This window comes from Lynx canadensis, chromosome A1 (genome assembly GCF_007474595.2).
Source record: "Lynx canadensis isolate LIC74 chromosome A1, mLynCan4.pri.v2, whole genome shotgun sequence".
NCBI lineage: Eukaryota > Metazoa > Chordata > Mammalia > Carnivora > Felidae > Lynx > Lynx canadensis.
In genome coordinates this window covers 132152470-132175631 of record NC_044303.2, presented here as the reverse complement: position 1 = coordinate 132175631, position 23162 = coordinate 132152470, and the positions used below count along the sequence as shown (strand labels likewise).

Sequence of the window (23162 nt, the reverse complement as noted above, 5' to 3'; positions counted from 1 at the left end):
CACTTCTCCCTCTCCAGTGGACTTCACATTTGCACCGGTGTCCTTTTTTAATTTTTTTGCAATCCTTTCTCTCATCAGGTTCTTCCCATCACCATCAATATATTCATCATGCTCTGCACCTTCATATTCTCCATCCTGTAGAAATTGAAATGCAGTATTTGCTAGGCATCCCACATCCCCTTACACCACCAGAGATCCATCTCCAACTCTCCACATTGCATTCTAAGCCAGTTTTGTTTTTTTATTTTAAATTAGTAAGGACTTGAAGCATTTGCTACAGGCGGGAATACCCGTATGGTCTGCTGTAGGCCAACTACATCAGTATGGGATACCTGAGTAAGGAGTGTTTGCTCCCTTCACACACAGCCCCTCTGTGCAGCACAGGCGGTGCTCCCTCTGTATCACCCAGGATATTGTGTTGTCCACATTTCTGTTCTTTCCCAGGGGAAATGTAACTTCTGCAGGCAGTTGGCCAGCATACTGACCTCAACCAGAGATTAATTCAAGTAGATGAGGAGAAGGTGGAGAAGCTTAGATTTCTTACTATAATTGAAGTCACAGCAATTACTCCCCTTCTCAGAATCCTCCAGGGGACCCTCAACTCACTCAGGACCCTGTACAGTCTGTACTCCCTGACACAATCTCCTACAACTCCAGGCCGGCAACACCAGTCAGCTTTAGCGCTGGCGTTCTCTCCATTCAGAAACACCCAAATTCTATGCACCTGCACTGCTTGCTCTTACACCTCCTTTAGGTCTTTTTTATAATCAGCTTTAATAGCCAATACAATTAATAAAGATCGCTATAGTCTTGAATGAGAATCTTCTGAATTGTGTACATCAAGGAATACTGCTATAAATGACTAATCTAAGCATTTTCCTATACGCTGTGTAGGATGCCCACGCATCAACATTTAAACTTTTGTTTAAAAAATTTTTTTTTATGTTTACATATTTTTGAGAGAGTGAGAGACAGACTGTGAGCAGAGGAGGAGCAGAGAGGGAGACACAGAATCTAAAGCAGGATCCAAGTTCTGAGCTGTCAGAACAGAGCCCGATGCAGGGCTCAAACTCACGAACCGTGAGATCATGACCTAAGGCGAAGTCAGACACTTAACCGACTGAGCCACCCAGGCACCCCAACATTTAAACTTTTAACACAATGAAATAAAATCAATGACATCTAAATTTTGAGTATTCTAGTAGTGAGAGGGAGAAAAATGGGCTAGAAATTCATATACGTATGATTTCAGTTTGTAGGGAAATACACATCTACATGCACACTTGGAAGGAAATACTTCAATCAAAATAAATGATTTAGTTTTCAATCTTTAAAATTTTTTTAATTGTTCAAACTATATTTATAGTAAGATTACTACTCACATTAGCTGAATCTCCTGCTGCATCACCTTTTTCGCTACAAAAAAAATGAAAGCAAGTAAAGTTTACCTTCAAAATGAAACTAATAAAATTATTCACCAATCAAAATTTAGAATATTTTGCTGGGATTAACAGTTCAAAACATAGGAATTTCAGAATGGCATTGTAGAGCAAACAGAAACATTCTAAAAGAGATTCATTTTTACAAATAGAATAATAAGTATGCCCGATTAGCACATATACAAATTCACTAGAATTAACAGAAAAAAGCAAATAACAACTAATAGTGATATTTTTATGAACAGAGGAGTTGAGAAAACAATTTCTTCCATTGGCTTGACATATTCTGGCTGAAAAGGCCAAATCCTTAAACTACCAGGATATTAAGAAAAGATTTTTTTGAAATAGAATTTTGTAACACAAGCTAAATTCAGTACAATAGTGTTTTAATCCCCATTTGAGACATTGTCCCAATATCATGTGCAGTTGTATTTAACAGTAATACATCCTCCCTTCTCAGAGAGAAGCAACAAAGATAGAGAGAGTTTTCTGTTAACTCCTAAAATATGTCAGAAAAAAATACTCAATGAATTGGTCTAAAATACAGTGACTTCACAAAATTTTTCAACTCCGATTTGTTTACTCATCATACCAACTGGTACAAAATGCTTCAAAGCAACTTTGAATTAAACATTAAACTTAAAAAAAAAAAAAGCAAACAGTTTCCTATTCAAACTATCCCCAGATTTAAAAGTTTAGCACTTAATTTTAAATTTAATTAGTTCAACAGAGATAGATAGTAAGATGAGTGTAAGAGGCCAGTGTGCTTCCCTCCATTATGCTAGAACCTCTACTATCTCCATCACCAAAATGCTTTTTTTTGTCTGAGTTGAAAAAACTGGATTTAAGAGAACAGACCATTTTGTCACAAAAGCAGTGAGAAAATATCTGAGCCAGAAAATAAGTATTTGGGATCACATTGGTAGCATACTAACCTTCCAACAGCTGGCACAGAACTGAGATGGGGATCATCCTTAAGCAAGTCATGACTACTTTTGCTTTTTCCCTTCATGCTCTAGGAAGAAATACATGATATAATCATAAGTGAGGAAGAAATAAAATAGTCTTCCAAAAGGGCAAGTTAACAAATTTACATAAAATCTAGTACTGCTGTAATGTGGCTAGCAAAAGATATATGTTCCTGAAATTTTCAGCATAAATTAAAGCTTTATAAGTAAGAAGCTAACTCTTGCATTGATAGAAAATATTATTTTAAAAACACCTTTTCTTCCAAAAAATGATACATCCTTCAAAATAAGTTACCACAGAACTGCACATATACATGTATTGTTTCTCTGAAGAACCCGATCACATTCTCTGACCTTTAGCACAGAACCAGAGTTAATAGTTGAAAAATAAAGATCTCATAGGCCACTTAATCTAGTCTCTCACCCAAAGCAGGAATCTCCTTGACATCACTGCTGACTAGTTAACCAGTATCTCAACACCTGAAAGGAGCTTACAACCACACCACACACACACACACACACACACACACACACACACACACACCACCCTTTTAAAATTCTTCTAGTCTTCTCTTCTTGGACAGTTCTCTTTCTAATTGGAGGGTAAAAAATCCACGTGCAATTTCTAACCATCCAACCAGTCCTAGTTTTACCTTCTAGAACTAAAACAAACTACAAGCAATGTCTGCTATTAGGCATAGTGAATAGAGTACAGTTTAAATACAAAGAGATTGGTAGGTATAATAATGACCCCCTACAGATGTCCACATCCTAGTCCTCAAAGCCTGTGAATATGTTACCTGACATGGCAAAAGGGACTTTGTGGATAAATTAAGGATTCTGAGATGGGGAGATTATCCTGGTCTATCAGGGTACATCCAATGTAATCACAAGAGTCCTTACGAGTGAAAGAGGGAGGCAGGAGAGTCTATCCCATAATGATAAAGCATGAGAAAGACTCTACGGGCTATTGTTGGCTTTGAAGCTAGAGGAAGCGGCCACAAGCCAAGGAATGCAAATGAGCTCTAAAGGTGGAAAAGTGAAGGGAAGAGATTCTTCCCAGAACCTCCAGAAGGAAGGAAGCCCGGCCAATACCCCAGTATGTAGCCCAGGGAAACCTGTTTTGGACCTGTGACCCCAGAAATGTACCATATAAAATCTGTTTTGCTTCAAACCACTAAATTGACAGTCATTAGTTACAGCAGAAATATGAGATGAATACAATATATTAACATCTTTTTAAAACTAGTTAAGTATAAACAACTAGGACGATAAGTAAAGTTTAATACAATTTAATCAGGCCAGAACAGTTTGTAAATTAGACTGTTCAACATTTCTGACAACCTTCTGTGCAAAAGGCCTGGCAGGAGTCTTCATGTTGTGTGCACCCCCAGATCCAAGTTTTTGGGAGACTTTAATTTCTTGGAATAAATGAGAATAGGACAAAGCATTCTTATTTTATCTCAAAAGTGGTATATTTGTCCATCCATATAACTTTTAGGGGTGAGAAAAAGATTCTTTTTATAACTTGGGATTTGAGGTAAAAATGTTAGCATATCTTGCAGTGAGAGAAATGCTATGTGTATCACTGGAATGTGGCACAGTTTACTCACTATTTTTTAAATCTAGCTATTGAGATACCTTTATAATGAAACTACCACTTAACTTGCCTCATTGAAAACTGCTTGTTTGATTGCAGACTTTCACATGAAAAAATATTTTCTGAAATCTGTTTTTAAATTAGACACAAAGATTTGGGAGTAAACTTTAAACCAGTATGGACAGTTGAATAAAACTATTATTTAAGAAAGCAAAACGAAGGCAGGGATCCTCAGATAAAAACTCCCCAAATGTTTGAAGCCTAGGACCACATTTTCACTTAGTTTTTTACATCTTCAAAGTATATCCAGCTTGTCAAGCATTCTCCATGTGCAATGGTTTTTGGCTTCATCCCCATCCTTCGTAGATCCTCCCTTCCTCTGAATGCATCTGGTTTGTCAGTATCCTTCTAAATGTGTTCTGAACTGAACAAAACGCTGCAAATGTGATCCCCCCCAAATGCAAAGAATGTTAAATTCCTTATTCAGAGACCTTACTCTTCATAATTCAACTAGGACTCATGGCCTATAAAGTCTTATACCTATTCAGCTGATTGCATTAAGTTCAAGTACAGAATTTACAGGTACTCCTATTCCACTTTAACTTCCTAGTTCAAATAATCATGCACAGGTTGACAACAAAGCACTCTTTGGGCAGAAGTATTCAATCAACTATAAACCCATCTGACTATAATATCTCCCAGATCACATTTCCTCGTGTTGTCCACAAGACTCTGACAGTATGCTTTCCAGAACTCAGATATGTTATTATGGCATCCTCCTATCATGCAATCCTATCAAAAAGGAAATGAAGTCAGTCTGGCAAGTCACTTAACTAGAGTCTCAGTTTCCTCATCTATAAAGGAAGGAAGTTGGACTAGATCCCTTTGAGCTGTAAAATTCTATTATTCTAAAAGAGATTTTATCAGGTAGTTAGAAAGATACTGAAATAAATAATGAAGGAAAGCTAACCCATGTGGGAGAGGTACTTTGTCAGGAATAAATGAGTGGGGTGAAGTTGTCTCTGTAATCCCACACTGATAATCCATAAACCAGAGGGGTTCTATCTTATTTCTACTTTCACATAAAGTAAAACCCCAAAGCCCCAGTTCAGACTTCAGCATTATTAACTTGTGATGTTAGACAGGTTCTGGAATAAAGCTTAACACACTGTGGTGTCAATGAACTTGATAAGCAAATGAATAATGAAACAATTATTTTCAAGACTTCTAGAAATATTTAATTTCATCCATCCAGTGAAACTGAAAATTGTTCTTGGTCATTGTAAAAGACACTTATTTGACTTTGGTTCTAATTATTACCTACATTTAAAAACAGTAAGTCTTACTTTTATCTATTGGTCATACTTTTCCAATATTCAGGCTAGCATTCATTTTTCTTAGCAAGGTCTCATTTAACCCCAAAGGTAAACTGTATTGGAACAGTTCTCAAAGTCTGAAGAACAGTACAAAAGGAAAATATATAAAATCTACTTCCATTTTTTTTTTTTTTTTTTTGGCTCTGGAGTTTGTCTCATGCCCTCTAGAGAATTTCCTTTCCTCTAAGTCAACAACCTGCAATGATTTTTTATTGTTGTTGTATTTTCTCAAACTAAACTTATTCATGTCTCCATTATATAAACAGACCAAATAGCTAAATTCGGTAAGCCAAATATTCTGCACAGTGTGCCGAGACCCATTCACATGTGGAGAATGGGTTGTTGGTGGGTCATGATGTACAGGATGCCCTTCAAGGCTGCTCAAGCTACGATCCAGGAGCCCCAGGGAGTGCTCAGTAAGAGCACTAGGGCAGTTATGTGGAGTTAAGGCTTCCAACCCCAAATTGTTGGTGAAGTTTTTTGCCAACCCAACCCTCTAGACTGCTTTAGCATGAGGGCAGCAGCGTCTGAATAATACTCACAATCATATTAGAGACTGTTTGATAATTCTTTAGCTCTCTGAAAATATAATACAGATTACAACATAGAGTATACTGTTTAAGACATTTGACTTTCAAAAACATTTTCCAAGACTGCATATTGTATCGAAGTAATGACTACCCACGTCCTTATTTCACAATCTAAATGGTTCAGAGTATTTTCATGTTACAAGGAGGAGATGTAAGGCTCGGAGAGACTAAGTAAAGGTCACAAAGTATCAGTGGAAAGCAAAGTGCCAATATGAGTGTGTATGATCCCAAATCCATGCTATCTCTACTCCAACCTACTGTCACTCAAAGATGACACAGTTTACCATCAAAGAGCCCATAGCCCAGAACTCTACACACTTAATATGGAAGAAAGAAAAGGGTATAATGTTTGAGTAGTATACAGTGAGAACATAGTCACATATTTCTTGTGTAATAAAACAAAATGGATGTTATTAAAAGGAAAATGTTAACTATCACAAGAGAAGCAAAGGTTAGATCAGAAAAAGAAACAATTAAGAAAAGACATTTAGAAAGATGGTATTTTAGGTGTTGAAAATAAGTGTGACTTTGACATCCAGAATGGGATAGGACTTCAGGCAGGTGAAAAACGTGAACAAAGACACACAGAAAAGAAAATATAAAACATTTATGTAGAACAGCAAATAGTTCAGGTCTGCTAACAGTGTTTCCTACATTTCCCTGATAAGAATTCCAGGGAATTCATTAGAAGTACAGCTTCTCAGGCCCCTTCCTTGGAGATTCTGATTCAGTAGGTCTGAAATGAGGTGTAGGAATGTAATTTTTAATTTTTAAGGAAGTATTGGACCTATTCTCCAGTGGTTTTAAATGGTTTAGGAAGTATTAGACAAGGGCGCCTGGGTGGTTCAGTCAGTTAAGCGTCTGACTCTTGATTTCAGCTCAGGTCATGATCTCAGTGTTCGTGAGATTGAGTCCCGCATGGAGCTCTGGGCAGTGCAGAGCCTGCTTAAGATTCTCTCTCTCTCTGTCTCTCTGCCCCTCCACTGCTTGCGATCTCTCTCTCTCTCCTTCAAAGTAAATAAACATTAAAAAAGAAGAAGAAGAAGAAGAAGAAGAAGAAGAAGAAGAAGAAGAAGAAGAAGAAGAAGAAGAAGAAGAATTAGACCAAAGGGCAGAATTGGTAAAGGGGGGATCATGGCCTTACTTCTATAGTTAACAGAGTGTAACTGTGACATCTTAAAGAGGTTTCAGGGTTTCAGGAAGACTGTTCTGAGTAAAAGAGAATAAAAAGTAAGAACTTGGGAGACGAGTCTATAGACTAAGGCAGCAGCCCAGGCTAGAAATGAAGGCCTGAATGAGGGTAGTAGCAAAAAAAGTTAAAAGGAAAAATAGATTTAAGATATGTTATGGATGAAAAATTGGTAGAATACTACAACAAACTGGTTTTGCAGAGAAAAAAGTAAGAAAAACACCGGAATCTAAATTTTTCTTTAGAAGATACTGATACCAGGGAGTGGAAAAAGAAGTCACAGAACAGGGAGAAGTCTGGAAAACAAAGATAATGAACTAAGCCTTGGCTAGGGCTTGGGTTACTAGTAAGATATTCAAATAGAGAGAGATGGCCAGTAGGCAGCTGGTGAAAAGAAGAATAAGCCAACTAAAAGATACGGATTTGAGGGTCAGAAACAAACATTTGATAATTTTATCACACAGCATAGAGTCAGATGAGAGAAATATGATGACACAATACTAGGCCTATACTATTCATTTGATAATGGACTGTGGTCTGCAATTTTCTTGGCAAAAAGGAACGAATTTAGTCTTTCCACTGTGTGAAGTGTTTTTCAGGTTTGAGAGCAAACATAAAGGGCAAGACAACACTATCTGCGGTGCTCTCCTTTTGCATTTCAACCTTGTAGCAAACACAAATTGCTTTTATCACGTTCACGATATTCAGTGTAAATTAAACATTTTGTTTGTTTTACTTTGTACAATAATAGTAAGCAGCAGCAGCAGAAGATATGCTTTAAACATGTAACACATACTGTTGTTACAAATAGAAAAAATTCAAACTAATTTCCTAGTAAAGTCAATCCTAAACTTACTGAACAAAACTTACTTCAGACTAGAAATTTAATTTGACAAAAAGAATGATTCCGATTCTGTGTCTCCCTCTCTCTCTGCCCCTCCCCCGTTCATGCTCTGTCTCTCTCTGTCCCAAAAATAAATAAAAACGTTGAAAAAAAAAATTTAAAAAAAAATAAATAAATAAATAAAAAAAGGGGCGCCTGGGTGGCGCAGTCGGTTAAGCGTCCGACTTCAGCCAGGTCACGATCTCGCGGTCCGTGAGTTCGAGCCCCGCGTCGGGCTCTGGGCTGATGGCTCGGAGCCTGGAGCCTGTTTCCGATTCTGTGTCTCCCTCTCTCTCTGCCCCTCCCCGGTTCATGCTCTGTCTCTCTCTGTCCCAAAAATAAATAAAAACGTTGAAAAGAAAAAAAAAAATTTAAAAAAAAAAAAAAAAAAAAAAGAATGATAGAAGAACTCCTTTCTCCTACCCTGGCTCTGTCTCCAAGGCAGCTCCCTGGCTCAGCCTGATGTCCAGGACCCTGTGGGAGTTAGGCAACAGCAGGGGGCCAGCTGCACTGAGCTGCCTTCCACCCCAGAATGCTGTGCCACCAATGCAATTTCCCGCCAGCCTTCTAGATGGCTTCGGCTGGGAGGAGGCAGCTTCTGAGCACTTGAATCGTATTAGAGACTTAAATGGCTATAGAAACCTAAGACCAAAACTCTGATTTTACTACCTCTTAATTACATTGGTCTTGCACAGTGACCTAGCCTTTCTGAGTACTGATTTCTTCGCTTAAATAGGAATAATATCTATATCACATGGCCATTTTAGAGATTACATAAAATAAATATTTATTTATAGTGGAGCTAAATCTAGTGGAGTCAAATGATGGAGAAGACACTCCAGACAAAAGGAGAAACAGGAGTGGGGGTATTGTGGGGAAGGCATGGGTATGTAAGGAAACTTGACATCTTCAGAAAACATCAGTGAAAGGGACTCCTGGCAACTTCCAGATCTGACATTTGTGGTTTTGTCCATTTACAAATATACCCACAGGATCATGACATGAAGTATATCTTTCATTTTAATAAGGCACAAATTTGAATCATGAATAATGCAAAACTAGTGCTCTGACATCTAAAGAAGATAACTTCAGACATACTGGGGTGCCAGAGTGATCAATGATACTGAACAGGCCTAAAGAAAGGAGGTTTTCATATAAAGATGTATTTAACTTTGACACCTGAAGTAGAGATGTTTCCTAGAGAAAAAATCAAGAATGTGGGATAATAGCCCAGAAATAATATTGGGCTGTGTTCCTAGAGTTCAGAATTATTAGCATACAGGTGGTAGCTGAATCCATGGTATCAAACATATCACTCAAGGACACTGAAGACAGCAAGGCAAAAATTATGACCAGAACATTTCTCTTTTTTTAATTTTTTTTTTGATGTTTATTTATCTTTGAGAGAGAGAGGTGTGTGTGAGCATGAGCAGTGGAGGGGCAGAGAGAAAGGGGAGAGGATCTAAAGTGATGAGGGAAGTATATGGATAAAGAATTAAAAACAAGGGTAAAAATAATGTGCTTTTTAAATCAATGCTGTCATTACTGTTGGTTAGAAATAGGTAACTATTTCTAAGCAAATAAGGCAGTGCTAAGTTATGGAATTTTAATTACTATAAAACTTTGAACCTAATCCTTTAGGTCTCCGTGTTCACTAATCTTCTTTCTTTCTTTTTAAACACTGCAAAAAGGTAATCTATTTACAGAAGAGTGGTTTAAAGGCATTATGGCTTTCTTTACAAACAGATGTAAGAACAGGAATTGTCCACTTTTTAAAAACTCTGCATTTCGGGGCGCCTGGGTGGCGCAGTCGGTTAAGCATCCGACTTCAGCCAGGTCACGATCTCGCGGTCCGTGAGTTCGAGCCCCGCGTCGGGCTCTGGGCTGATGGCTCGGAGCCTGGAGCCTGTTTCCGATTCTGTGTCTCCCTCTCTCTCTGCCCCTCCCCCGTTCATGCTCTGTCTCTCTCTGTCCCAAAAATAAAAATAAACGTTGAAAAAAAAAATATTAAAAACTCTGCATTTCAACCCTCCACTATTATTATAATGTACCAAACTGCTGTATCAAAGGCAGTCCTCCCTCCCCTTCCTTCCATCCTTCCCATCCCTCCCCAATTTGATTCTCTAAATAAATTTCCATAATTTCTTCATCATCCGTGGGAAGACATACCAGAATCTTTGGGAGTACAAACCCTTGAGGATGATTTTCTTGGAGTATATTTAACAGATTCACTGCTCTAAATAATGGCAAGGCACCATAGGTGTTCACAATGTATACTGTGATAAAAGTGATATTCAGGAAAATGATACTTATAGGCCTAATGGAAGCACTGGTAGGGTCAAAGGCCAGGAGGCAATATATAATCCAAATACATGTATCTTATACTGAGGCAGACATAGGTTCAAATCCCAGCTCTAGCTACTTACTAGTTGTGTGAGCAAATTATAATCTATCTATACCTTAATTTATTTATGGGTGAAATGGGGATAATGATAATATGTATCTTAAAGGGCTATGATGAGAATTAATGACATTAATAATATATAGATAGATAATATTAAAATGAATGTAAGACCTTGGTCCGTCACTATTTATTATAACAATGATCATAATCATTATCATCTAGCAAATCATTTAAATAGCAATTAAAATCTGAATCACAAAGTTGAGTCATTCTTTAACTCTAGTTCTGACTGATTAAAAAAAAAAAAGCCAAGTTAAAAAACCCCACGAAATTACAATTTTAAGAGGGCATATCATCTCAGGAGTTGTAAATATTACTAACAACAGGTCATTTTACAAATCAGTTCAACGAACACTTCCTGACTGTGTACTATGAAAAACATGCTGTGCCACATGTAGCAGGAGATACAAAAATACCTTTTATAATTCAGAACAAAGGGCAACTTAGCGTTGTACCTGACTAACTCGATTTACTTCCTCCTCTTCTTCTTCAGCTTCCTCTCCAAATGAAAGTAAACTAAAATTTCTTATCAAAAAAAAAAAAAAAAAAAGGAAAAAAGAAAATTAAGAAAAAATTAAACAAAACTTATTGCATTTTCAAGGCAATAGAATAGAATATACAAGAAGAAACACATTTTGACCATTCAGCAGTATCTAATATGACTTAGGATTCAGCAGAAATCTACTAAGGATCTGTATTTTCAGCATAATGTTAAGGCATTGGCTTCAGACCATAGATACTTCACATATTAGATGAAACTAATGACTAAAATCCATCCTGAGCACGACCATTAAGTATACTAAGTCAAGCATGACAGAAATAATTAAGCTTTTTTATATACATAAATATTGGTTAACAAAATGGAGATTTCTGAAAAACTAATAAATATATAGCCCCAAGAGCACTACAAATGGGAAGCAATTAATCTAGCATCTTCCAAAATAGGTCTTAAAATTTAAAAACTGATAAAAGTTATGCAAAATTGTCAAATAAAAAAAATATAAGCAATAATCTTAACAAAAAAAGAGCCCATTGGGAAGAAGAAACTGTCTTCTCTGAGGCTTCAAATTAAAGACATCTCAAGGAAGATAAATAATAAGTTATTAAAACTCTCTCTAAGTATTGGAAAAATAAAAGATTTGGCAACAAAGAGGAATTTTCTTTCAAAACCTAGATGCAATCAATGACTACCAAATCATCCCTAAGATATTTGCTATGAATTAAAAACAAACAAAAAACAAAAACACATAGCTTTCAGGCTTGTTGCCAAGATAAATAATAGTGATGAAATACTGTATCTGAATATGGTGACAGTGACCTTTCACTCAGAGATAAACTACTCAAAATAAATGAATCAAAAAATAGGAGAGCAAATATATAGCTATATAAGAATTTATTTTGCCACAAGACATCAACTGCTTATTAAAGTGGCTCATATTTGACAGTTTATAAAAGTGACTTAACTTATATTGTAGGATGTCACAAAAAGAAACAAATATGTATTGAATACCCATACCACTGGGTGTTTTCAAATTCCTCTTCTTGTTTTATCTTCATAACAACCAGGTGTTGTAATTATAATCTCCATTTTACAAGATGGGGAAACTGGGGCTCAGAAATATTAACACACTTTGCTTCTTATAAACTGAGGCAGGATTACACTTAGAACTGTCTGAATCTATCACTTAGGAATAAAATAAAATAACTAATATGGACGCTGGAAATCACTAAAAGATTAAGCTGAGATCTGACTCTCTGATATCTATTTTTATAAAATAGACAAAACTAATAATGTGAAAAATACTGTTGACAAAATACTGAAACTTATTTACTCCAACACAGGAGCGAAAAATTATGTAACCATGCAGTCATTATATCATTCATACTTTACTTTCCAAGTTCTTTATACTGAGCATATATTAATTGAAAAATTAGTAAAAAAAACCAAAATTCTCAACTCATTTATATAAATAATTGCTATAGTGATCACAAATATTTATCTGTTTATTAATACAGATTTCATATAGACAGCTGACACAATACTTCTTCAGATTAAGTTCAAGTTATATACAGTTTTTAAATATAAGAAATGAATTTTTAGGGAAAACCGCATAATTCAGATATCTTCCTGGCCCACACTGGCCTCCCCCTTCACTAGTAGACAGTTGTTACAAAAGGAAATAAAATGAATTAAATGAATTCTTCAGCTTTTCAATCTGAAGAAAAATGTTTCTATTATGATTACTTTGTGCCTTTGGGCTTCAATTTCTTTACTTCCTCCTCTGGTTTCTCTTTTTTTGGCTTTTTTATTTCTCTGGGAATGATGTCATCAAAAGGATTAAACAAAACCTATGAAAAAATATTTTGAAAACATTATTCCATTTTTTAAAACTTCACAAAAAATTAAGACCAATATTTAATTATGTTGACATTAGCATTTATATTTTTTGCTCACATAACTATTATAAGTCTAATATATATACTACATAAAGTGCTTCCACTTACATGGTCTCATTGTATTCTCTCAATAATCTTATGTGCAATTAAGTACAGTGTATTTTATCCTTATTTTATAAAGAGGAAAAATATTCAAGAAACCTTAATATCTAGTAAGGAAGGCAAACTCAAGGGTTTTGACCCCAAAGCAAATGCTCTTAAGGACCTTGCTTCCTCAATGAAGGATCACTCTTAAATTACTTAGGAAGTTACTTCATTCAGCTAAATAAGTCTAATTCCTCTAACTTTCCACTGTAAATCAAGCTTTTCATGCATTGGATTATCAGCTAAAGTCTCATCCTTGAAGTCAAACCTTCAATTAAAAAAAAAAATTCTTAATCAGAAATTGCACCTAAATTACACAGACAAATTCTGAGTTGTACTATTGATTTAGTATAAAGCCTCCATCCATTAGTTTAAAATACTAATAATCAGTTTCTTTTAAATGATCAATTAAGCACTGTATCTTAGAAATCATGCTCCTACCTCACAACTTCTTATTTTATGTGGATTGCGTGGTCTTTCTTCCTCATCAACGTCTACTTCTGTTAGCCGTAGCATGTTATATACCGTATCCCCTGTAACCTATCAGATAAGAAAACTGCAAACTATTATAATTATTCTTTGAATTTTTCTTAACGTTTATTTATTTTTGAGAGACAGAGAGGATAGAGCGTGAGTGGGGGAGGGGCAGAGAGAAAGGGAGACACAGAACCCGAAGCAAGCTCCAGGCTTTGAGCTGTCAGCACAGACCCCAACGTGGGGCTCGAACCCACGTACCACGAGATCATGACCTGAGCCAAAGTTGGACCTTAACTGAGCCACCCAGGCGCCCCTATATTCATCTTTGAAGTAAAGGAAGACTTCTGAAAATATTTTTTTCAATAACTAAAAGGAAATTTCAAATTTTTATATAGGAGCATATGTAGTAATAATGCAAATAAAGCAATTTCATCTTAATCTTAAAGGGGAAAAGGAGAAATGGAGTTCAATCCCTTGATAACATTTTTATGAAATTTCATATATATATATATATAATATCAGTTTTCATTAAAAATAAAAATATAATGCCAGGTAACCTCCTACTGAATGACAACTTTTTTTTTTTTTTTAATTTTTTTTTCAACGTTTTTTTATTTATTTTTGGGACAGAGAGAGACAGAGCATGAACGGGGAGGGGCAGAGAGAGAGGGAGACACAGAATCGGAAACAGGCTCCAGGCTCTGAGCCATCAGCCCAGAGCCTGACGCGGGGCTCGAACTCACGGACCGCGAGATCGTGACCTGGGTGAAGTCGGACGCTTAACCGACTGCGCCACCCAGGCGCCCCTAAATGACAACTTTTCATTAAAAAAAATAATAAATTTAGATTTTATAATTGGGCAGAACAAGCAAATAAGAACACGTGGAAGTGCTTTACAGATATTATCTTGTTTAATCCTCATAAACATCCTAAATACAGGTCCTTATACTCCTTATCTAGAGAAGAACATTGAGATTCAAAGAAGTTACACAGCGACAGTGTTGGCCTTTCTGAATTCTCATCACTCACCTATACTTTGTCTCCAGTGCGAAAGGTATATAATAGCAATTGTAAAAAGTGGTTCACAATGACAACCTAAATCTCATTTTATTATATGCTGTTACTTTTTTTTTTTAATAACAGGAAGGAAAATCGTTGAACATCAGATAACCTGTGCTGGAGTGGTTCAAATGTGCTAATGCTTATTTCTTCACCTACGTTGTTAAGTTTTAAGCAACAATATTGTACTACATGTTTTCAGCATGAGTCCTTACATTCAACATTTCTCAGGAGTTTGAAAGCAATACCAGTTTTCCAGTTGTGCTCAGTTTGTTTTTTCCTCTTCATCATCAGAAAATCCAGTTTCATCTAGGCTGTGGGGAAACCATTCCTACTGAACCAGCAGAGGGAGCTGATACACTAGGGATGTGTAACATGCCTAAGACTTAACACATGTGGGAATGTGGGAATTAGAAGAGAAAGTGAGAAAACAAAACGGTCAGAATCCTCCTTTAAACAAAACGGTTCAAAATTCTACGGAAATGATATTCCCTCATATGATGCTAAACGTGAGCAGGATTAAATAGCTCCTATTCAAAATAGTATTTCAGGTAAAAAGTTTTAATGTTAACACAATTTCCACTTTAAACTTTAAGGAAAACTTAAAACTACTAAATCTTGTTACCTAGATAATGCCTAGGTTCCTAAGAATGTAGAAATAATATTAGCTGAGTGATGCAGTAGCTAATACCATCGGTATGTTTTAGAAAAAGGAAAATTTTAAAGTTATAATCAATGACTTATTTGAAACATACACACATAAAGTTCAGATGGTCCTTCATAGTTCACTATAAAAGGGATATATTCCACCATTTTTAGAAATAATAAAAAAATAACCCAGGGAATATTTTTATGAGGGCAACTCCTAGATAAGTTGGCCATATGTATCATAGAAGCTGAAGATAACTGGACACAAACCTTTCCAAAAATGGTGTGCTTATTGTTAAGTTCATCTGCTCGACCCAGTGTAAAGAAGAATTGGCTGCCATTATCATGAGGACCAGCATTTGCCATGGCAACCAGCCCTCTCCGATTAAAACGTAACCGTGAGTGGAATTCATCCTGAAGCATTAAAAAAAAAAAAAAAAAAAAAAAAAGTTTAGTGAATGATCTCAGTTATAAGGACCTTCATAGTCAGTAAACAAGGTTCTATACAACTTCTAATCAAAAATGCTAAAGTTTTATTTAACTGATTTTCTTTTTTTTTTTTTTTTTAATTTTTTTTTTTCAACGTTTATTTATTTTTGGGACAGAGAGAGACAGAGCATGAACGGGGGAGGGGCAGAGAGAGAGGGAGACACAGAATCGGAAACAGGCTCCAGGCTCTGAGCCATCAGCCCAGAGCCTGACGCGGGGCTCGAACTCACGGACCGCGAGATCGTGACCTGGCTGAAGTCGGACGCTTAACCGACTGCGCCACCCAGGCGCCCCTTAACTGATTTTCAAGTATAAGCAAATCCAGTATTTATTCCCTCGATGCTATTAAACTTGACTTCACTAGCCTGGAAGTATCTTCTAAATATACACAACCACAAATTTAGCCTATTTTATGGGAAAGCTGCCCATATTTACACAGAAGAAGACATTCAAAGGGTAAGTGAGTTCAAACTCATTCCCCTATTCTTCACATCCCTCAAAGTAATCTAACTTTTTAGAACCTTCTATTTTTTTTCTCCAAAAAAACCTACCTTTGAATCACGGCAAAGTCTTCAACTACTGCCCTTCCCCACTCTGTTCTAAAGGTCATGAAAAATTTGCTTTCTTCTTGGTTTTTAATTCAAGGAAACTACTATAAATTGTTTTACTCTGTTTTTTACAGGTCTTTGTTAAATCTTTTCTGAACAAGCACTGGTCCCATTTGCCAGTTTTCCAAAGAGCAAGAGCAAGCCTTTCTAAGGTGAATTTCTTGCTATGGGAGGGCTCCATAACCTACATTAGTCTCTCCGTTAACAGAATTTCATTCCAGGCCTGATGCTAGACTCATTTATAATATAGCCATGTTATGTAATCAATGCTTTTCAGAAAGAAAGTTATTTTTCCTTAATAAATAATTGTCAAAGATTTGAACTCAAAGAGTTCTAACTCTGTATACCCCGTGAAAAATGACCTAACTAAAAAACTTAACAAGGTAACCATATTACCTGGACACAATAGGCAAAAATCTCAATTTAGAAGGAAATTGTCAAAAAGAGCTATTCTGTTACACTGAATAACAGAATAAAGGAATGCTTCCTACTAGATGGAAGCTCCAAAATCCGGAGACATCTCAATTTGGTAAAATACAAAATAGTTTTATAGTGACATTTGAGACTTTTTTATTATAACCATTCCTCATTTTCTAAGGCCATTATCATCTGGAAATTAAAGCAAACAGTTCAAGTGTTGTTCTCAAGAATCACACAGTGACCCAGTAAAAAATTAAAAGAAACTCCAGACCCTCTATCTCATTAGTAAAAACATGATGTCTTCAAAAATTCTCTCACTTTAAGAACTAATGATGTTTACTCATTCAAAGAACATGATATTAGCACCATCAGATAAAAAAAACAACATTTAGTGTTTACTTGAACCCTCTGTGATTTTAATACCTTAACTAGGACATTAACTCTTTTTTTCTTTTTAGTTCTGTGTTGGCAGTTAACAAATCAATCACCTATTCTTTTTTTAATTTTTTTAAATGTTTATTCATTTCTGAGAAAGAGAGAGAGAGAGCGCGCACGCACATGCACAAGCAGGGGAGGGGCAGAGAGAGAGAGACGGAGACACGGAATCTGAAGCAGGCTCCAGGGCCTGAGCTGTCAGCACAGAGCCTGCCTGCTGCGGGGCTCAGAACTCACAAGCTGAGCCGTAAGATCATGACCTGAGCCAAAGTCAGATGCTTAACAGACTGAGCCACCCAGGTGCCCCATCACTGACCTATTTTTGATTAATATACTTTTTTCTAACACTTTTTATGTTAATTCTTTCTTCTGTCCCTTTGTGATTTCCTGTTGTGTAATGCATTTTCCACTACAGGGGTCTACTGTGCACAATTAAGAATGAATTCTGGGGGCGCCTGGGTGGCGCAGTCGGTTAAGCATCCGACTTCAGCCAGGTCACGATCTCGCGCTCCGTGAGTTCGAGACCCGCGTCAGGCTCTGGGCTGATGGCTCGGAGCCTGGAGCCTGTTTCCGATTCTGTGTCTCCCTCTCTCTCTGCCCCTCCCCCGTTCATGCTCTGTCTCTCTCTGTCCCAAAAATAAATAAAAACGTGGAAAAAAAAAATTAAAAAAAAAAAAAGAATGAATTCTGCATTGGACCAAATTGTGTCTCCCCAGAATTCATAGGTTGAAGCTGTAACCCCCAGTGTGACTGTATTAGAGACAGGGCCTATGAAGGGATAATAAAGGATAAATGATGTCATAAGTGTGAAGCCCTAATCCAATAGCGGTGATGTCCTTATAAAAAGAGGAAGAGACACCAGAGCTCACTCTCTCTACCATGTAAAGACACAGCGAGCAGGCGGCCGTTGACAAGTCAGGAAGAGAACCTTCCCCAGAAATTGAATGCCAGCAAGCTGATCTGTACTTCCTAGCCTCCAGAACTGTGACAAACAAATTCCTGTTGTTTAAGTCACCCTGTCAATGGTATTTTGTTGTAACAGTCCAAGCACATTAATATAAATTCCATACAGTATTAAAAAAAATATTTTAAAATGGCATATGAAATGTTCTAAAACCTTTTTACATTTACAGAGTTGTAGATATCAGATACAGTCAGATATCAAGAATTATGTTATGTAGTCTTTTTTTCTGACTCACATTTTCCTCACTACCACCATTAGCTCTACCTGAATTCAATCTAGCAAAAAATTAGCAATAAGACAACTCTGAAAGAATGCTTGATAGGGTAAGTGCTGCTCTTATCCCTTATAATCCCAAACATGTGATAAATACCAGATTTTGTGCAGTAATGTGAAATGTAGGTTTTTCACCAGGGGCACAGTGATTTTCAATTAAGGAATCCAAATTGATTTGCAAATAAATAACAATAAAAATTCAGTCTCACCTTGAATGGGGCTCCATAGATAGATTCTCCACCAGTCCCTGTGCCAGTAGGATCTCCCCCTTGGACTATGAAACCAGGTACAACTCTATGAAAAATGGTGTTGTCATAATATGCTGAAAGAAATTTAAAATAATTTAGCAAAGTCTAAAGTGAAGTATATAGCTATCAGAGTTAATATAATTAGAGTCACAAGATCTCCCCCCCCCCAGAATGCTAAATAGGCTCCTAAACCCAAACCTTTTCTTCCCTACTTATTATAAAATGCCTACTCAAAACAGCACAATTTCTACAAAAAAGCATGACTGTTGTTGTGTTGTACTTATTTCCAGGAGTCTCTCAAATTGCATTACAGTTTATACATAAATATATTATTTGGAAGCTTTTAATATACAAGAGAGATCACATATGATCTCCTAATAGTACTTATTATCGGGAACCTAAAATCACGAGGGAGACTTCACCAAGGAAAAGAAGTTGCATGTGGGAGAAGCATGGCATCTCGGTGAGGTAAATCATGAGCAAAGAAGTTGTTGAGAGCAAAATGGCAAAAATTAGGGTTTGACTGAATCAGGGAGTTTATATTAAGAAGTAGCAACAATGGACAATATGAATAAGAAAAGATTCTCAATATCATCAGTCATTAGGGAAATGCTAATCAAAACCACAATGAATACCACATCACACCCACTAGGATGGCTATCATCCAAAGGAAAGGAAACTAGCAAGTGTTAGTGAGGAGGTGGTGAAACTGGAGCCTTGTACATTGCGTGTTGGGTTGTAAAACGATACAGGCACTGTGGAAAAGTTTGATGGCTCTACAAAATTTAAACACAGAATTATCCATCAATCTTACTTCTATGAATACATCCACCCCCCAAACTGAAAACAGGCACTAAACAAATACTTGTATATGAATGTTCACAGCAGTGCCGTTCGCAACTGCAAAAGGAAGAAACAATCCAGATGTCCATCAATGAGTGAATGAATAAACAAGATGAGGTATTTACATACAGTGGAAGATTACTCAGCCAAAGAAGGGAATGAAATACCGATATGCACTACAACATAGATGAAGCTCAAAACTATGCTATGTGAAAGAAGCCACACACAAAAAGTCATATATTATATGATTCCATTTATATGAAACATCCAGAATAGGTAAATCCATAGAGATGGAAAACAGATTGGTGGTTGTCAGGGGAGGAGAGAGGGGAGAAGTGGAAGTGATTGCTTAATGAGTAGTTTTCTTTGGAGATAATAAAACTGTTTTGGAACTAGACAGAGGTGCTGGTTGTGTAACATAGCAAATATACTAAATATCATTGAATTGTCTTTGAAATGATTACTTTCATGTTATGTACATTTCACCTCTTTTATAAAAGATCCCTGAATGAAAGGAAAAAAAAATTATTTTTATCTCACCCAAAGTAGTTTTGAACTTATATGAACTAATCAGGTGAGTACAAGAGGAAAATTTATGTAGAATATAGGTGTAGCCCTGAAGTAAGTGCTGAATAAACAGACTCTATTATTGTTGTTAAATCAAACAAACAAAACCCAACTAGCAACAGACTAGACTGAGGTGGAGTCAATTACTGAGTATAGGCCTAGCTCAGTCACACACTGAGGCTCGCAAAGAGAAAGATGGGAAAAGCAGAATTTCCTGAAAGCTTCGCTGAGCCTGCAGAACTGCCTGACATCAGTTTTCGTGTCGTCGTACAAGATTATGAATGTCTTTATTATGTAAATAACATTGAAAGGAGTCTTTTCCTACTTGCACCTGAACACAGCCTAAGTCATATAATGACAAATACAAATCAAGTGCCTACCGTGGGCCAGGCACTGTACTGAAAAATTACTGATAGAATTCATGAGGTACCTATTACATAGATACTCAGTGACACTTCATGAGTCAAAACAAGAATGTGGTTTATCATAATTCATAAAGTACTGTAATATAGTGGCTTGCAGGCACCCTCATAATTATTTACATTCGCAAGATATAACTGGATATAAAATCCATATTTTAAAAAATCTAATATGTAATCTAACAACTGTATCCAGTATAGAGGATAGATAGGAAGAAGTAGACAGGAGAAACAACTGATTTTTTCAAACCCTTCTCCCAGTGAAGTTGTTGGGCTGTGTGCACAAGAGGTCTCCAGTGCAAACAAGTGCTCCTTGGTTACAAATAGAAACTAAAAACTAAAAGGTCTAAAAGTATCTCTCCTATATCCTTAAGTAACCATTTATTCAGGTTAACCCTGTATGCAGCATGCAGGAGGAGTTCTGAGTCTTGGCTTTTGCTAGCTGCTAGCTTAAACTCCATTTATTTTTTCCCCTCTTTTTATTTTTTTATATTTATTTCGAGAGAAACAGAAATAATGCGAGTGGGGAAGGGGCAGGGAGAAGGAGAGAGAAAGAATCCCAAAGAGCCTCCGCACAGCTAGCGCAAAGCCCAACTCTAGGATCAAACTCACAGAATTGTGAGATCACGACCTGAGCCTAAACCAAAACCAACAGTAGCATGCTTAACTGACTGAGAGCCACACAGATGCCCCTCTTTTTTCCCCTCTGTTTAAATCACTGGGATACAATTGACATTTAACATCACATTGGTTTCAGGTGGACAACATAATGATTCACTATTTGCATATATTGTGAAATAATCACCATAATAAGTCTTATAGTTAACATCCATCACCTCACATAGTAACAAATTCCTTTTTCTTGCAATGAGAACTTTTAAGATCTACTTTCTTGGCAACTTCCAAATATGCAATACAGCATTATTAACTATCCTCCACATGCTGTACACATAATTTTCTCATTATAAAATTAATATTATAAATTAATTCACTGTGTTCTGAAGATTAAATAAGATAATGTGGAGGCAATCTATAAACTTTCAAGTTCAACACAAATGTGAGGTCAAACTTTAATATTTTCGTTTAAATTCTATTTCGTTTAAATATGCAACATGCCCCAGTCTACATCAGAAAATGATAATAATCCTTTAGGTCCATAATATGCAACCAATCAACTTTTTTTTTTTTATCAGATCTGCTTTTTCAAAATATCAAACTCCCAGTATAGAGAATGGACTGGAAGGAAGTGACAAGGCTGGAGGGACAGGGAGCAACTATTGTCCCAAGAGTAAACCATGACTGTGACTTCTACTGAGAGGCACATACTTAAGAATTCTCTAGAATAAGACTCAGAAATCTATTAGATGTGAGGGAAGAGGGATATGAAAGAGATCTTTATTATTTGTGCTTTCCAATTTTAAAATAACCCATCTTACTCCTTTTTCCTATTAAATCTTTTAGTGATATTGGCTTTTTACTTTAAGCTTTTCCTTTTTATATTCCTAATTATATTCCTGTTGGATGAATGAAATTATAATACCATATATACTGAGTAGGAATTTTCTATAATTACTCTACACCATAATTTTATAATCTACCATGGCTAAAATTTCAAAATTCTACAAAATCTCCATATCCATCATTTCTATTTCCATGTAACTTATTCATATCACTGCTGACAATGCATTTATGGTTGTCTTTATAGTTTACTATGTACTATAATAGATTTTGTGGCATGCAATAATGTTTATTTGACTTTCTTCTTAAATGTTTTTATGTATCATTTCCATAAGTATTGTGAAGAAAGTGATTTTCTCATTTCATTATGTCTGGTAATATCTTCCTAAATTTTCTCCACTATTGAAGAAAGACATTTTCATGTATCTTAAATATGAAATAAAGTTCCTATTTGGCCTCTGTGGTTCCGGTATTTGCCATTATAGTTTTTATTTCTGGCTGTACAATGTATGGGTATCATGGTACACTTTATCTAATTATATTTCTGCCGAGTACCATATAGAAATTTACATTTGCACTTTTAAGTGATTTATGTGTATTTTTCTAGAATCTGGTGTTTGTGTTTAATTTTATAAACATTATCATTAATAACTTTTTATTTATAACTCCTTTTGTTTCCTGTCTGCCCTGTTTATTTTGGCCTCTTAGGATTTTTTTAAACAAATATTTTAGTTTTGTTTTTTTTTTTTTTTTTTTTTTTTTTTTCAACGTTTATTTATTTTTGGGACAGAGAGAGACAGAGCATGAACGGGGGAGGAGCAGAGAGAGAGGGAGACACAGAATCGGAAACAGGCTCCAGGCTCTGAGCCATCAGCCCAGAGCCCGACGCGGGGCTCGAACTCACAGACCGCGAGATCGTGACCTGGCTGAAGTCGGACGCTTAACCGACTGCGCCACCCAGGCGCCCCATAAACAAATATTTTAGTTTTTTAAAGATATTTCTGTTAACCTCTTAATTTATACTTATGTTGGTCACTTCTAAAGAATAGGAGGTAGGGGATAAAGATAACTGATAAAGAATAGACCTTTTTTTTAACTTTTTTTAAAATTATTATTTGAGAGAGAGAGAGAGAGAGAGAGAGAGAGAGAAAGCACAAGTGGAGAAGAAAGGCAGAAGGAAAGCGAAGAATCTCAAGCAAGCTCT

The 23162-nt window shown here is 36.2% G+C and overlaps 1 protein-coding gene across 3 annotated transcripts in view; it reads right to left on the bottom strand.

The window, feature by feature from the left end:
- LOC115518421 (spliceosome-associated protein CWC27 homolog) overlaps positions 1-23162 on the bottom strand; it is a 103395-nt gene that overhangs the window by 69197 nt on the left and 11036 nt on the right. For all 3 annotated transcript variants that reach the window (XM_030321899.1, XM_030321897.1, XM_030321926.1), the window contains exons 3-10: positions 18633-18745; positions 15505-15648; positions 13492-13590; positions 12755-12858; positions 10965-11034; positions 2375-2454; positions 1383-1416; positions 4-135 (exon numbers count right to left, since the gene is read on the bottom strand). In XM_030321899.1, the coding sequence (XP_030177759.1) occupies positions 4-135; positions 1383-1416; positions 2375-2454; positions 10965-11034; positions 12755-12858; positions 13492-13590; positions 15505-15648; positions 18633-18745 (776 nt within the window). The remainder of the gene's footprint in view (positions 1-3; positions 136-1382; positions 1417-2374; positions 2455-10964; positions 11035-12754; positions 12859-13491; positions 13591-15504; positions 15649-18632; positions 18746-23162) is intronic.